The 17,127-nt window shown below is 46.7% G+C and overlaps 1 protein-coding gene across 4 annotated transcripts in view; it reads right to left on the bottom strand.

Annotated features, from left to right (window-relative positions):
• SCN8A (sodium voltage-gated channel alpha subunit 8) overlaps nt 1–17,127 on the bottom strand; it is a 56,578-nt gene that overhangs the window by 3,062 nt on the left and 36,389 nt on the right. For 3 of the 4 annotated variants that reach the window (XM_064474218.1, XM_064474215.1, XM_064474216.1), the window contains 11 exons: nt 16,064–16,420; nt 14,465–14,935; nt 13,964–14,081; nt 13,124–13,278; nt 12,062–12,235; nt 7,880–8,002; nt 4,273–4,557; nt 3,019–3,072; nt 1,908–2,045; nt 1,091–1,195; nt 8–278 (listed from right to left, as the gene is read on the bottom strand). In XM_064474218.1, coding sequence (XP_064330288.1) covers nt 8–278; nt 1,091–1,195; nt 1,908–2,045; nt 3,019–3,072; nt 4,273–4,557; nt 7,880–8,002; nt 12,062–12,235; nt 13,124–13,278; nt 13,964–14,081; nt 14,465–14,935; nt 16,064–16,420 — 2,251 coding nt within the window. The remainder of the gene's footprint in view (nt 1–7; nt 279–1,090; nt 1,196–1,907; nt 2,046–3,018; nt 3,073–4,272; nt 4,558–7,879; nt 8,003–12,061; nt 12,236–13,123; nt 13,279–13,963; nt 14,082–14,464; nt 14,936–16,063; nt 16,421–17,127) is intronic. The other variant, XM_064474217.1, reaches the window with a different exon arrangement.

The following is a 17,127-nucleotide window of genomic DNA, read 5'->3' on the forward strand; positions in this document are numbered from 1 at the left end:
CACTTACCCACAATGGACAGAATCACAACCACGAAGTCAAAAATGTTCCACCCGATGGTGAAATAATAGTGCCGCAAGGCGAACATCTTCAGCACACACTCACAGGTGAAGAAGATGACAAACACCAGGTTGATCCAGTACAGGATGTCCTCCATCTGCTTGCTTTGCGTGTCTGTCTCCACCATCATGGTCACCATGTTGAGGCAAATGAGCATCATGATGACTATGTCAAACGCTTGCTGAGTAACAAAGTCAAAGACAGCGCCTTGAATGCGGTTCTGTGCAACAGGAGAGAGAGACAATGGACCAAACGAGTTTGAACAAGAATCTACCATTCGTCAACAAATTATTTCACTGTTGGTGGAAACAGGGATGAGGACATCGTTTTTGCAGTATCTTATGAAGCTTTCAAGGCAATCTCTAGCCACAGTTCAATCTCTTTATGCAAAAGGTAGGAAAATGCTATTATTTATACCCCAAACGTGCCACCACGACCCTATTACCAGCATGTCTTCCTCTTTGTTGAGCCCAAAGGCAGTGTGATGCTCTTCCATTCACAACTGGAGAAAGCAGCCAGGTCTGCCTTGAGCGGTGCCTCTGCCTGCAGGGTACTTGAACTAGATTTCAACTACCTCTCCTGCATCCTGGCAGCGGTCTAGTTCCAGCAGCAGGCAGAGCAGCAGGATGCCTTACCCACAGCAGTATCTAAGGGACTCGCCCAATACCACATGCAAAGCCTTTCAGAAAGCAGGGAAATGTGCTTAGGTCTCGATCAATACAATCCACAAGGCTGTCTAATTGTCCCAGGTCCCACTCAGTAATGCCAGGAGGCCTCCTACTCTCCATCTATAGCCTCTCAGCCAGACAGGCTTTTCAGGTTGCTTTGCTGATTCACGTGAGCCAACTGATTAACATCAACCACAGCGGCAGCATTTTAACCTTTCTCAGATGATACCTGAATTATAATGACAAGAACATGGTGATGTGGAGTCCAACATGAGTTAGAACAAAGGATGCTTTTGGAGCCGAAGCTCCTTTGAAAGTCTGCTCTGCAGGTTTTTCCCTTCAGTTCCCTTTATAACATACTCACCAGAGGCCGGGGAATAGGTTTTTGAGGCTTCTTTGAGCCCAGTTTTTTCATGGCGTTGTAGTACTTCTTTTGTTCTTCTGTCATGAAAATATCTTGACCTCCAAAGTAAAGGGGCAAGAGGAAAACTGGTTACAATCAGCTCATACACCAGAAGGGAAAGGAATAACATCCTAGCTAAGTCATGAGGATACCTGCCATATGGGAAGTTGGTGGCAGCTATTTTAGACAGAAATAACTTACACTAATACCCAAGGCGGACTGGTTTTCCTTTAAAGAAAACTGAGTATTTTTCCTATGAATAACCTATTTTATCGCACCACATCCTTCCCCATCCCCTCTGTCTCAGTTGTGATCAACAGGCAGCAGAGCTGTCAGGCCATTCAGCAGGTCTGCGTCCATGCAAAGCCTCCGCTTGACTTACGGAGAAGAAAAGCAGTACACGGGAGAGAGACGGAGGGAGAGGCAAGGAAGACATCTTACTTCCAGTCTGTATACTTTAGCCAGGGCAAAAAGCCACCAGAAATGCAGGAAAATGTAGTCTAGGGAAGTGTCTCCTCTGGCTTGGGTTTCACATTAAGCTTTGGGCTGCCCCTTGCGCTGCCAGAGCCTGTTGGGCCGCTCTCAGTGGGGCTGGGTAGGGAGCGATGCACTACGAGTCACAGCGGGTCTGCCGCCCGCAGCTCGAAGAGGGGAGGCTTGTGGCCCACACTGAAGGTCCGTCGCCCTCATTTTGCAGAAAAACCCATCAGCCCAAAGACTCGACACTCCTCTAACAGGTCTCAGCTCCCCTGCTAATCAGCAAACACAGATCACTTATCTTTTTCTTCTGTTGATTGAAGTTGTCAATGATGACACCAATGAACAAGTTCAGGGTGAAAAAGGAGCCAAAGATAATGAAGATAACAAAATATATGTACATGTAAATGTTGTCCTCATACTTGGGTTGCTCTTCTTGCTGGATGGGAGATGAGAAGAGAAATAAATGACATTTCCAAGACCTCACGCAAATACAGTCGAAATGAGATTGCTCATGTTTCCAAGTATTCCCACGTAAAGCGGCCATGCTTTATAAAGCTGTAGTTACAGATGGAAAACCATGTCCTCGCACTGTCTGAAGGAAAGCAGTATATGCATGTACATCATAGGGGTATACCAGGAGGACGGTGAGCTGATTTTCAGAAATATGCTACAGTTTAAACTGACTTTCACTGTAAATGAGGTCAGTGCCCATAAAATACATAGTAATTTGCAAATCACGAAGGAAATTATCATTTTAATGACAAGCACTGTCAAAGTGAAGGCATCGTTCCTTCTTTTGAAGAGGGACGTGTAAGACCATCAGCTGATCAAAAAGAGAACATTTTTACACTGTCCTGACACAGCCACGCTACTTGTTTCCCACCCTGCAGTCGGTGTAGGACAAGAAAATCCATTTTAAAATCTTTTCATATAAAAGCAAGAGAAGAGAAGGAAAAAAAATTATAAAGCCAACCGGCAGTAACGGTATTCGCCTGATTCCAGCAGGCAGGAGTGCCTGAAGGAAGAGCTCCAACCCAGGCATAACGGCACAACTGGAGGCAAACCGACACCTGGGCTCCCACGCAAGGGTCAGGGAGGACCTTCCGGCTCATGCCGCCCCGAAAGTTGTTCTCATGATGAAATATATGATTTCACTGTATTCCTTCCTTCCTTCCTTCAGTATTTCTACTCCAGCAGGAGTTCCCCTGCCCCTAAAGCAACCAGAACCCTGCCCTTTTGGGGATTTTTCTTGAGCCTCTTTTACCTTATTGCACTAACAGAGCAGATGAACCAATCACAGCATTAAAAACATACTATAAGCATATTTCTACGATTTTTACTCTTGATTTTACCAATGCAAAACAGTAGAGTGAAATACTGGAAGGTGAGTTTGTGCTCATGCTCTTTACCTTTCTGGAATCTACTGCTGCATACATGATGTCCATCCAGCCCTTGAAGGTCGCCTAGCACAGAAAACACACGGTCTCTTAGCCAGAATTCACCCAAAGTAAAAACCACGCCTCGTTTGTGCCAGCTGTGCCAAGGATTCCCTGGCACGCTTCATTGCCCTGTATCCTGAACTTTAATGTTACTTAAATATGTCTCTTTCATTTCATATAAATGAAACAAATCAAGCTCCAGAAGTGGGCCCATGCGAACCTCATGAGGTGCAGGGCAAGGTCCTGCAGCGGGGTTGGGGCAGCCCCCGGTACCCGCACAGGCTGGGGGACGGGGGGACGGGGAGCAGCCCTGCGGAGAGGGACTCGGGGGTGCTGGGGGGGAAAGGCTGGACACGAGCGGGCAACGTGCGCTCACAGCCCCGACCCCCAGCCGTGCCCTGGGCTGCATCCCCAGCAGCGCGGGCAGCCGGGCGAGGGAGGGGGTCCTGCCCCCCTGCCCCGCTCTGTGAGACCCCCCTGCAGCGCCGCCTCCAGCTCGGGGCTCCTCAGCGCGGGACAGACACGGGGCTGTTGGAGCGGGGCCAGAGGGGGCACAGAAATGCTCCGGGGGCTGGAGCCCCTCTGCTGCGAGGCCGGGCTGGGAGAGCTGGGGTTGTGCAGCTGGGGAAGGGGAGGCTGCGGGGAGACCTTATTGCGGCCTCCCAGTGCTCAAAGGGGGCTTATAAGAAAGACGGGGACAGAACAAGGGGTAATGGTTTTAAACTAAAACAAGGGAGATTTAGACCAGATGTAAGAATTTTTTTACAATGAAGGCGGTGAAACCCTGGCCAGGTTGCCCAGAGCGGGGGTCGATGCCCTGTCCCTGGAAACATCCAAGGCCAGGCTGGCCGGGGCTCTGGGCAGCCTGATGTGGTTGGGGATGTCCCTGCTCGTGGCCAGGGGGTTGGACTGAATGGCCTTTGAAGGTCCCTTCCCCCCCCCAAACTGTCCTATGATGCTACGGTAAAGGAATCCAAACAGGTTTACTGTTGGCTTATGGAAGGTTTGGCAGGCTCTTTGAAGAGCAGAGTTGGGGCCACTTGCTGTGGTGGGAGACCCATATTAGGCAAAGGGATGAATGATAAAATGACAATTTTATTCCAGACCCAAACCCGCGTGGGATTAATGGGATGCTGTATTTCATGGAGAGAGGGAAGCAGACAAAATGCATTGGAGGAAGCTTGTATTTACCACTACTAGGGAGATGGTGAAAGCAAAACTTACCACTTGCAGAAGAGCCAGATATCCTGCCCCAACGTTGTCAAAGTTAATTTTCACATTCTTCCATCGGATCTCAGTGGAGTTGGGTGGCATCAGTGCTTCGCAGTCTGTCTTGTTGTTAACAACCTCTATTTCAAAGCGCTCCTCAGCTGTTTCATTAAAGCAGTAATGATATTTCCCGGCAAACAGGTTAACCCCCATAATGCTGAAAATCAGCCAGAAGATAAGGCAGACCAACAACACATTCATAATGGAAGGGATAGCGCCAACCAAGGCGTTGACAACCACCTGTGTTGGAAGGGGTGGGAAAAAGTTTCAGTATAAAACACAAGGCAGGAAACAGCAAGCATCAATACAGCTGTTTTTGGGGGGGGAATAGGAGGTAAGGCCACTGACAGATCTGTGGCGTTTACTCCACGCAGAAGTTGGCAGTGAACTTATTCCAAGCGGTGAAAAATTCTACTTAAAAGCCACCTACTGAAGCTCTGTTTTTAAAATAAAACAGGCCAGGCTGTTCGATTTACTGGGTTTGATTTTGGATTGTTACTTCTTTAGTTAAATAACAATTATTATAGATAATTTTAGTTGCCAAAAGGGAGAGGGGGGCATTACTGAGTGAGGCTCCGACTCTCTTCTTAGGAACAAACAGGCTCCTAGCTAGAATTTTCTCAGAGCCAAGTTTGAGGGCACTTTTGCTCACGGATTTGATGGGTCGTATCAGCCAGTGGCCCTTACGGCCATTCCCCACTTTCAAACAAGGCTGTTATCACTTCAAAGCCTGCCTCCTGCTCCCACCGAGGTCGCCAGCAAACTGCGTGGCACTGACTTCGGTGGGGACAGGACCAAGCCCGGCATTGCTCTGTTAAGACTAAGCAGTGAGTCGCTGTAAACATCAAGATCATATTTGTGACCAAGCAAGGCCAATCATGTTGTCTCAGGCAGACAGCTGAGCATGCAGCTATGCAGGCTCAAGAAGACAGAAAAGCCATGTTCCTTCCTCCAAACTGCAGCAAACACAGCGGGAAGCGATGATGGGTTTTGTCAGAGCTCGTATATTCCACCACCTCCTAATTTTAGCCTCTCAGAGTTTGGGAGCACCATGTCCCTAAGCATCCCTGGCCAACACATGACAAAATGTAAGCTATCAGGCTTTTAATAGAGTTAGGTCAGCAGGATATTAAATCTTTTATTATGATCTCCTAATTTAGATTCCTTTAATAGATGAACAGAATCTAAACTGTTTTTACCCCTTTGCCTTAGTTTTGAAAGACTACTCGGTCACACGGTGATTCGGGAGTCCTCACGTCGTAGCACCTGAGCCACAACTGCTCCTGCCACCGGCAAGCGGCCCCTCTCCTACGACATCAGTTTGCTGGATGCAAGCCCCACACACGATAAGCTCTGCAGCAAGCACCCGTCCTCCATCGTAGGAGGCAGGAAGGAAAATTGAAGACAACAGGGATCTAGACGGGAAGGAGCGTTACGCCTGCTAAATGACGTCGTGAACTCATCACGGGATACCAGGTTAGAGTCAGGCCCTCCAGACGGGCTCCCGTACAGGATGCCTTTGCTTTCACTCCCCTTCACCCAAACAGGATGCTCTGCTGCTGACCACCACCACCACAACAGCAGTACGCCTTCTCGATTTAAGATCCTTCGGATATCAGCGCGCTGGTTTATTCCAGTTCATCATGGGAAGCGAAAAAAGTGTCTTATCCTCCTGAAATACGGTCACTTACGGGACGTTAAATTTATACAGCGTTCAGAAAGATGCGAGAGAAGGAACATGGCTTTTGTGTGCAGACTGACGAAAATGCATGCACGTCTCATAGCATTACTGTCAAACTCCCTGAATAATTTAAGAGCAGAGCAAGCTCTTGAAAATGCAGATTACTATGGAGTAGAGAAAAGCAAAGAACTACATTTTATGTTTCCTTTGCAAAGGCATTTCAAATCTCTGTTCTCTGGCTCAGAAGAATTGTTATGGTTGTATGGGGCAGCAACACTGGTCTTCAAGTCAAAAGAAAGGAAAAATAATTGGGTTTAGGCAACTAACTTGGGCTGCAGTCATAACGCTCTATCAATTTTGCTGTGGCGAAAATCCCCCGCTTTAAGCACGAGAATGTCCTGATTGTGCATGAGAAACCACAGCTTCTCTCCAGCACGGCTTAAAAATAGTTGTTTGTATCTGCAGGCAGAGCGCTAGGTCTTTCCCGTTGTGGTCATGCTCTTAGGTGGGGCTGGAACCCAGCCCAGCAAAAGCTCTGGCTTTGCGTCGATGGAAAAGTTCTCATCCTTTGTGCCTGCATTCTAGAATGAAGTTTAGAATTAAGCTAAGTGACACCAAGAAATAATAGCAGGGAAACATCTTCGGGAAGAAACGACCCTCTTCGGACTTGTTATGATGTCACTTATTTCTGTCCCTTCCTACAGAATTTGAGGATTCCTGATCAGCTCATTACCTCTCTCGCGCTGTGTTTTGTGCTCAGTTACACTGACGGCAAATTCAAAGGAGCTCAGAAGGATCCAGGCGGAATTGCTCCAGCCAGACCCTGAAGTAAAACTGTGACTGCTATCCCCTTCCCCTCTTTTTAAAAAAATATGTGATTTTATCTCTTGTAATATCTCTGACTGTGAGCTAACTGGGGTTTAGCACAAAAGACCTACACTACTGTTCTAAGAGCAATGGGGAAAACCCATTAATACAACGTACCCTTTACTTAACAGAAACATACAATTTTTTGCATGTTCTATTTCAATCCCAAATGGAAAAAAAAGCACCAAAATACAGGATATTAGTGGCAAAGTAACGAGACGCTGCAATAATTTCCAATCCCCAAGAGAGTGGTGCTGTCTAACAATTTGAGGAAAGCTTGTTAAGTTCAATGCTTTGCTTGTGCTTCGGTGCTAGTTCCACAGTGACAGGACAGGGGACCATAAAGCATGGTAAAAGGGAGGGAGTGGAAAGGAAAAGCTTCACTATCAGACAAGGCTTCCAGTCATCACCAGACTGGACCGAGAACAACAAGGTGCAACAAGAGGAATTAAACCAAAGCCTTTTTTTCAAACAGCTGAGCTCCCCGCCAGTCCCTTCCTGAAGGCCTGAGTGATCCGAGAAAGGAAGCAGCCTTTTACCCCTTGCAGGCAGATTGCATTTTTAAAAGCCCCTCAGATATAGTCTTTCAGTCCAATTCCACCAGCAGCGAACACCTAGAGGGGCTGGAGACACTGAGGTGGTTCAAATTCTGCTTCTTTGCACCTGGTGATTCTCCCTAGATAAAAAGTTACAGCTGAGAAGCCCCCTCGGATGCTAGAGGTAAAAGCCAGGCTAAATGAGAACAGCCAAGTGTTAACATCGTCTACAAATGGCATGTGGTTTGGGCCAGTAATTAATGTAATGAGGCAGCTTAATGCATCTCCCTTTCTTAAGAGGGGAGGGTGCAGCGGTGGGCAGGGTGAGGGGACAATCCACAGTAGAGGTGATCGAGTCAGCAGCTGCATCATGAGTCTGTTTGGAATTTTCTTTCCACCAGTTTTGATCAGTTCTAGCATGCTTAAAAAAAACCGCTCCACAGGCATGCAGAAGGATCAGCTGCTAATGGCATCTTACCCTCATCCCCTCAAATCGGGACAACGCTCTTAAAGGCCTCAAAGCTCTTAGTGTCCTAAGGGACTTTATGGCACCTAGTTCCGAGTAGCCCAGGGCATTAGCTATAAGGCTGACTAAAGAGACCTACACAGAAAATAGAAAAAAAAAAAAAAAAGAAAGAAAAAAAAAAGGAAAGAAAAAAAGAAAAAGAAAAAAAAGGTTCCAGACTGTTAGAATGAATCCCCTAGCACTGATTGCCCAGCCCAGACTGCCAGCCTGGGCGGCCCCGTAATAAATACCGAAGACATGACACCAGCTGCCTACTTCACTTGACTGAAACGACCTGGAAGGAAATAATGCGGTTGAGAAAGGCATAAGAAAAGAACATAGGGGAAAGATAAGTGAGAGAGAGGCAGAGACACACAGACAGAGAAGGGGTCTGTCGGAAGGAAGAGCCCAAACGATGACAAAAACCTTACCCTCGCCCTTTACTGTCTGCAGGATCCCAGCGGCTCCCATTAAATTTAAGCCAGACAAATTTTAAAGGTACCTATGAGAAAGAATACAGATAAATACACACACTGCACAAACTGCGCTCAACTCGTAACGCAAGCCACCGTGCTCACGCTGAGTGGTGGTGCTTCATCCGTGGCAACGGCCTCCAGGGGCGGGACGCGTGCCTGGGCTCGCTTCTGCCAAAACAATCCTGAAAAACGTGAACGCTGACCCCGGCACGCTCGGCGCTGAGGCAGCCGGTTCCAACGTTTACGGCCCGAAAACCCAAGGACGGGTGTGGTTTTTCCTCCTTGTAACACAGAGCAACTCCGGTGCGCTTTTTTTGCCTGCCCGAAGCTGCAGTGACGTTTGCGAGCACCTCTGAGGGAGGATGAGGATGGGTAAGTCCGTCTTACAGAAGGGCAAACTGAGGTGCGCAGCGATGGCGTGGCTGCTCGGGCTCATACACCGACACCACGACGCAGCTGCGGACGGGTTTCTTACACCCATTTCTCAACAGCAAAACCACAAAGACAACCTATTTTCTTTCGCAGCTTGGCATCGGATTTTGGCTCTACACTTGTGAACTACTGAATATCCGGAACCAGCTGGTACCGAGAGCAGCTCAGGGTCCTGCAGGATTAAGCCCTGTGTCACCAAAAGCCTGAAAGCGTGGGGCCATCTACTTTCTGAGCTGGCACATGCGTTTAGGCAGCAGTCCATTTCCCACGCGAGCCTACGGAAACTCTTTAGGTTAGATCAGACTTTACGTGTGGCCAAGTCACGAGTATCTACAGACACCGTTTCATCAGCATGGCACTATCTTCCATTTTTGACCAGTACCACATTACAGACAGATAAGAACAGATATGTCAACCTTTTTGAAGGAAAAAAAAAAGACACCAATATACAGTAACAAATAATGGAAAAACATGAGGCCTCCTCCTACAACAGGTGGGGATTTTTAGCTTCATTCGCAGACTAGGACACTTCCTACTTATCATTCCCTTTAAAAGAAGGGATATTAAGATAATAACGTGAAATTCATTACAAGGACGATTCTGATTCCACACACATTCCAGGGAAATCTCAGGACCAGATTTCAAACGCATGAACATGCGGAAAAACACAGAGATTTGACCCTCTTCTGCTGTTTGTGAGTGTGCTTCACGCTTTCTTGTCTGCCCCAAAATAAGTGGCCACAATATATGGCAACACAGCTCTTTGGTTTTTCCATGTGGTTTCCTGATTTTAAAATTACACTGATGAAAACATGCCGGGGCGTCCCAGAGGTTTACAGCAAAGCCTCTGTGACCAGCCCACCGAGGACCGGGGCAAGCCCACCGCCACAGCGGGACATTAAATCCCTGGTCCCAAATTTCAAAATACAGATGGGATCTGGAGGCCCAGGCTATAAGGTCCTCATACAGAGAACTACAGCATTTTACCCTGTAAATGTAATACAGGGCAAGGCTTCACTGCATCCTCGATTTTCAAGCTTCTTCCCCTTGGGATAACGCCTCGCTCCCAAGAAGGGAACTAACACAACGGCAGCAAAACGTCTAAAGGCTGTTTTAGATTTCATGGGGCCTTTTCAGCATTATTCTCTTGGGACGCTCCGACAGAAGACACAGCAGGCACCGATGTCAGACAAAAGGAATTCCAGATTGACTGAAAAGCAGAAGCCTTCATTATTACCCAGAAAAAGACTCTGTCTTCACAAATACACCCAGCAAGCTTTGGGGATCAGAGGAGGAGGGTTATCTGACAACGCTATCAAACCTGAAAAATAACATTCAAGAGTGTTGTTACGATGCAAAGGCTTATTCTCTATTAGTTACGGCTGCCATCCTGACTTCACTCGAACCCCGTCTATGTCCCCTTAGAAAATTTGATTAAAAAAAAAAAAAAGGTGATTTAACGGATACAGGACGCGATGCATAGCTGAGGTCCTGTCGAGTAAGATTTTGGCATCTCGAATTCACATTTCAGATTTTTTGCAGACAAAAACGTGCAACACTCCTCTCTACGATACCAAGCGAAAAGAGAAATTCCTCCTAAAGCACTGTGAATTGCGGTTCTTTGTAGCTATGCGCTCGGTCCCTCCCTGCAGTGCGCCACCGGACTGGGAAGCTGCTTCTCTTTACTCCACCAGCAGCCGGATACTTGGGAAGCAAAGGAAATTTGTAATACATGTGTCAATGAAACCGCACTTCCCTTGTTCCCAACAGCTGCAATTCAACTCACAACACGAAGCAGAAGGACTGTGAATGCTATTTTTGTGCTCAGCTGCTGGTCGTCTTTTCAATACAGTACCCCAGAGAATTTCATTTGCTGAAACACTCTCGGAGCAGCACAGAATAGATGGTATCTCGCATTAGTTTCCACATTAGCACTTGCACTTCATCTTAAGGCAGCAAAAGAGATACAGGGTTATTTTCAGAAAAGAAGAGTTACTGCTTCAAGATGTGGGTTACAAGGAAAGGTGTTAAGGAGATCGGAGAGGACTTTAAAAATTTTTAAAAATTTTAAAATTTCAGTTTTCCACAGGAAACGTAGACATCTTGAGTCACTTCTGCCCCTGAATTCCAAGCATAGTTCCTCCTCCTACTCAGAAATATTTCCAGAGTGATAATGTCACTGAGCAGCAACTTGGCATAACTGAATCATATTCAAAATGTTCCAAATGAGAAGCTTGGAAAAATTTGTCTTTTTTTTTTTTTTTTCATACTTGCTCTTGGGGCATTCACTAAGGTCACTGACTCACAACTGGATGTGATGACACGTTTTAAAAGAATCCAAGCACTTGGGATTCTAAAGTTCCTTTTTTTGCAATTCTTTGGACTTCAAGTCCTATTGAATTCCATCATTTTCTGCCACTTTTGACAGCACAAATTCCCTTTCTTTTAAATGCCCTTGCTGTGCTTCAGAACCAAGTTTATTGCTAACACTTCTCGCTATTGTCTGTCTTCTTTTAATTCTCAAATTTATTCTCCCTACCAAGCCGTTCAGCAGGGGATTCCAGAGCGATCGTGTGCTGAACTGCCCAGACCGACCGTCTGCCTTGTCCATGCTACGATCTCTCCTCAGCAGCTGTCTTTGCTTTGTGACACGGTCCTGCTTTTCCTCTCCTGGGCATTAGGTCTTTTTGAGAGAAGAAGGATGATGTTCAACTTCAGTTTGCATACTAAGCTTTCAGAGTAGTCAGATTCTCACAAATATATGTGCCCAACGTTCAGAACAACAGACCTCGTCAGGGGGTGGGAGGGGAAGATTCTGCCTGCATCATCAGCCCCCGTCATTAATAACACAAGAAAATGATTACAGAAAGAGGGTGTCACCAAGGAATACCACGTCTGCGCAAGTTCTCCCACTGTTAACACCTTCCCGTAGCTCAACGTGCAGGCAAGCCTCTTAGAAACAGTATTTTCAGCGGAGCAAAAGAGCCAAGGCCTGGAAACCCCTCCTTTGTCTCTGCAGGCTCATAGGACCTGCGGGGCAGAAATTCCACAGTTGCACAGGAAACACCAGCAACGCTCGGAGGGCTCAAGGGTTTTATCCTAGTTCTGGAAACTTACAGATACCTGGGATTGAATCCTCATTAAATGTGTGAGTCAGTTAGGACACTTCTCAGGAGAAAACATTACCCCATCATGCTTCTAACTACCATTTTTTTCCAACCAGAAATAAGGAGGAGAGGATACATACAGCCACAATGAGGAAATCCAGCCAGCACCAGGCGTTAGTGAAGAACTTGACAAATCCGTAAGCACACCATTTCAGCAACATCTCCAGGATGAAAATGTAGGTGAAGACCTTGTCCGCGTACTCCAAGATGGTCCGGATGGTTTTTCTCTGTTCTATGTAAATATCCTCAAAAGCCTGGGAAATAACCAGGTACTCGTGTCATTAGAGCGGATTTATTCCATAACTTCATGTCGTTATCCAGAAGCTTATTCAAACCATACTGAGACGAGCAGTGGAACCGCATTTCTTCCGCGGTGCATCTTTTCTGCCCTGGTAGTTGCAACACTGCAATGCCAACCCAAAAACCCCCAACCCAACCCCCGGAAAAGGAAAGACCCGAATCAATTAACACAAGAACTTCTCTGCCTTTTAGGGATCTGAGCACGAGCCTTTATATCTAAACGTTCAGCAGCTGGTATCCCTCCAGTAACGCACACAGGCAGGCTTTCTCTGCGGCTCAGCGCATCCAAAAGGGCCGAGTCACTGGCAATCAGACTGTTCATTGCTAGGAAAGCTGTGCCTGTCAGGAAAGCCAGGCTACTGCTGTGGGATACAAACTGTTGTGGACTTCGGTCCTAAAACTCACGAGTAACGCGCGCCTGAAGCTGCGTGTTGTACAACCCTATCTGCTGAACGGCCGGCGCACTGTGTGAGAACAACCAACGGTAGTCGTTGTTTGTGTCTCTGTGACACCACAAGGCCAAGAAGGTCTGCGAGGACAGGAAAGCGAAGAAAGGAAAATACAATTATTCTTGTTCAGGAAAGGCTGATGTCCAAAAGCCTCATATTTCTAGCCAAGCTACGATCAGAACCCAGGTTTGCAGGCTTTCAGTCTTAATTTAAACTAAACAAGAATCATTAATAAAAGCTTTTGTTCAGCACCTGCCACAAGGGAGCTGTGTTGTTTTCCAAGTAAGAATCACCACAGCTTGCTTTTTCACCGCATTTCCTATACGCGGCCCTCCCAGCTAAACGTCCCCTAGCCACACAACTGAGCCACGCACATTTCTGTATTTCACTCACCAGAGCACCACTGCTCAGTAGGATCATGAAGATGATGAAAGTCTCAAACCAGTTATGCTCCACAATCAGAAAACAAGTCTTCCGCAAGGTCCACCAGGACTTCCCCAGCCCTTCCTCAATATTCACCTGGCAACACTTACAGCGCTGCATACAACCTGGAATGGGGACAGTGCACGAAGGAGGATGGGCCCAAATTCGGTTAGATAACAGATGAGCTACTCTAAGAACATGAAATTGTTGTCTAGAAGCAGCTTTGATGCCAACGATATTACATGCGCTGAGTGTCAGTTAAAACTCTTGCTTTCTTGAGTACTTTGTGATTACTTTCGCCACTTCTGTATCTGGGCACCTGAATTAACATCGGTCCATGAACAGATTAAGCTCGTTATATTTGGTGAGGTATCCATGCACTTGACAGAAGAGGAATGGAAAACTCACTGATAAAATAACCTTGAACCATTTAAAATATCTTTGCCATGGGAATACCTCTAACGAATCAGTTACTGAAAGACATTGAGGCCAGCGACAGAAGGGGAAAAAAAACTCAGCCAGAAGCCAGGTTCTTCTGCTTCTAAGTACTCAAGGCATCAGCTGTACAAACGATCAACTTGCCCTACCTATAGGTCATCTAGATCCTTGCAATGGCAACTATGCCTCCGAGGCCTTCACCTTGCAAATGCTTCTAAGCTAGTTCACCTGTGATGGAGGGACCAGGAGGGTCTCAAAATAAGCTGACAGCCAGCCCTGATGCAGGCCGAGACCTAACCTTAAGGTAAGCTTACAGTAGACAGGTGCCCGAAACAGCTCAGAGCCTTCTTCCTACACTCACAGTCATCTTACCTTCTGTGAAGCATGCGTCTGGGTCCAGATACTCCTCTGGTGCCTCCACAGGGACCTCTTCCACTTCGGGCTTGATATCAATGGTGCTACCTTCAGAGGAGCTGGTATCATCGAGTTTCTTGAACACAAAATAAAACCCAATCCAATCTATAATTAGTTCCCAACAAATATCAAACTTCATGATGACTCAGCAATTCGTTAATCAGATTTACTGTAACGGAAGTTGTTTCCTCACTTCACCTCATTAAGATCTTGACCCAGCTTACATCTCATGTTAACAGGACGGACAGTTTTAAGTATTTATATTATACATATTTATAAGTCTTTGTGGCTCTCCATAGAGCAACTAGCCCAGGAAACTTCCCTCTTGAGTGCAAAGACATCATCACAATATAAACTGAAGTTTTGTGCTGGAACTCTCTAGTTCTCCCTCCCGAGACGCTTCCAAGCACCCACATGAGGGTCAAATGACTAGAACGAGTTCTTAGCATTCCATCCTACCTCTTTGCTGCCATCAGGGTCTGTATCACTGCTGAAATCTTCTGTGTTGAGATTTTCAAAATCGGATTCACCTACAGCAATAGGTACCCGGACAGTGAGATTGGGGTTATTGATGAAGGACATGTGATCTTCATCTATTATGTACTTCTCCACACTGCTCCCAATTCCACTCGTCGTGCCATTGCCGTTCTTCTGATAATCAATGTCTCTGTTGATATCGGCCCCTGTATGGTTAGCGATGCAGTTCACCTTCTTGTCATACAATTCATCCAAGGGCTTGACCTCATCTGCCTCTCTCTGCTTGAAATGAGCCTGCATGAACTCACGCACTTTGGCCTTGGTCCAGGCAATGCCCTTCTTGATGCGAATAACAGATATCTGCAGGTTGTTCATCTCCCCGTCATCATCTGTTGCTGCTAAGTTGTCTGCGCTGAAGGAGCTCAGCAGCAAGGCCAAGAAGAGGTTCAGCACCTGAAGGACAAGAGGTCACGCTTGGCAGAGCTGCCACCCAGGGTTATATTCCCAAAGCTGAAGAGGAGTACTTAGCCACCCGAGTCCTGCTGACGTTAACAGGGCTGCGGAGTGAAGTCTCCAAACACCACACTCACAACCAGCTCTGGGGCCCCACAGACCTGCTGAGGACTCAGGGAACAAGACAGGGATCCTGCCACGCGTTCCGTGAACAGGGAAGCCCTGTCCCGCACAACTCCGCTGGTGTCAGTGGGGTTCGGTGCAGGTAAAAGGGTCCCTGAGCCCCTGACACAGAGCCCCTTGCAGGACCCAGAGCGCAGGGATTAGAGAGAGGGATTTAAGCAGCAGCCATCCAAGGGATTTAAATTCAGTGCTACTGGTTTAGTCCCATCTCTGGCTCAAAGGAAACGGGCCAAATCTAGGCATTTTGAGTGGTCACTCCCAGCTCTGTTTCCTTGCCCACACCTAGCGATGGTCCCCAAGACTTATTTTGTCAAAAACCCTTGGCGAGACAAGTCCTCTCAGCGAGCGCTCACACTGCTTTTTAGATATGCAACTGTTTACACTGCTTCATTCTTGCTTATGTTTTCCTCCAGAGACTTTTCTTCATGAAATTTAAGACGAGAAGGAAGCACCATGATCTAGTCTAACCTCCCACACAACAGGCCCTGCAATTTCACCAGCCGATCTTTGCACACAACTATCCCTCCTGACTGAGCCAGTGGGCAGATTTTAGAAGAAACCTCCAACCTGATTTTAACACTTCAGGACCTTCCCCTGCGTACCAAATTATTTCCTCTCCTGGCATTTGAAGAGCCAGGTTTTGGTTCTTCTGAGCTTCTTTTACCCCCTCAGGCAAGGTGTGGATCTGTCCCCTTTGACCAAGGTCTTTGTACCTCCAGCTTTTGTTACAAAGCGCTTCGATGCTTTACTCGTAGGCAACGGTCGTTATCAAGCAAAGCACACCCTTAATACTGTGCTACCAAAGTCAACAGGACCGTTCATATGTCAAAGGCCACGAAGGACCGCAAGATATGCACAGATCGTTACTCCCTAGTCCTGTGGTCTCCCCATGTTCTACCCCACCCAGAGTTAACCAGTAAAGACCATCAGTAACCATTTACTGACCACTAAATTTCCGATGACCATGACCATCATGAAGACAATCAAGCACATGGCCTGTCCTGCCACTTCCATACAATCCCACATGGTCTCAATCCATTCCCCACACAACACACGGAAGACAATAAGGAAGGAGTGGAAGAAATCGTGCATGTGCCAGCGGGGTAGCTCACACTCCGGATTGATCTTGCAGACACACTCCTTGTAGCTTTTGCCGAAGAGCTGCATGCCCACCACAGCAAAGATGAACACGATGATGGCTAGCACCAAGGTCAAGTTCCCCAAAGCACCCACTGAGTTACCGATGATTTTTATCAGCATGTTCAGAGTAGGCCAGGACTTGGCCAGTTTGAAGACTCTCAACTACAAAAAAAAAAAAAAAAACAACCAAAAAACAAAACAGAAAAACGACACTTAACTTAATTCCATCTTAAACAATGACGGAAATCAGGTAGAACGTTCTAAACATCGACCGTCTTGTATTTTACATAAACATAAGCCCATGGTTCTGCTACTGAAGTCAGTGGGAGTGCAGAATACTTTACTTCTCCTTGGGTTTGGCCTCCTATATTTTGTAGTTATTTATCCCCTGCACAGTGACCTCCCTTTACAAAGGAAAAGTACGGAGCCTCTATCTTGCTTTGCAACTTCGCAATGTCAAGGGAGTCAGGAGATTTATTTGAAGGGTGTGCGTCACAAAAATTTACTTTTTCTTTCCTGAATGCTTCTCATCTTCCTCTGGAAAAAGGGACTTGTCTTCCTGGCATATCCAGAACACACAATCAAAGATTAATTTCCAGAGAATCTCATCTGGAGACAGACTTTCTGAAGCTGGTATAAGCAGGAGCTTCTGAGTACTGTGCTCCTTGGAAAATCTGACCTCAGTTGTGGTTCTCTGTGCCCAAAAATTTAACCTTGAGGCTTTCATAATTTAATTTTCAAAAGCTTAACCACTGACAGCACAAGTTAAAGCACACGAAGGCTGTAGGCATTCAGGACTTTTATCATACTGTAACATACAACCTTCCAAATTTGACCACGTGAAGTAAGAGGCACATTCTAAAATGGTC

Source organism: Phalacrocorax carbo, chromosome 27, assembly GCF_963921805.1.
Source record: "Phalacrocorax carbo chromosome 27, bPhaCar2.1, whole genome shotgun sequence".
Lineage (NCBI taxonomy): Eukaryota > Metazoa > Chordata > Aves > Suliformes > Phalacrocoracidae > Phalacrocorax > Phalacrocorax carbo.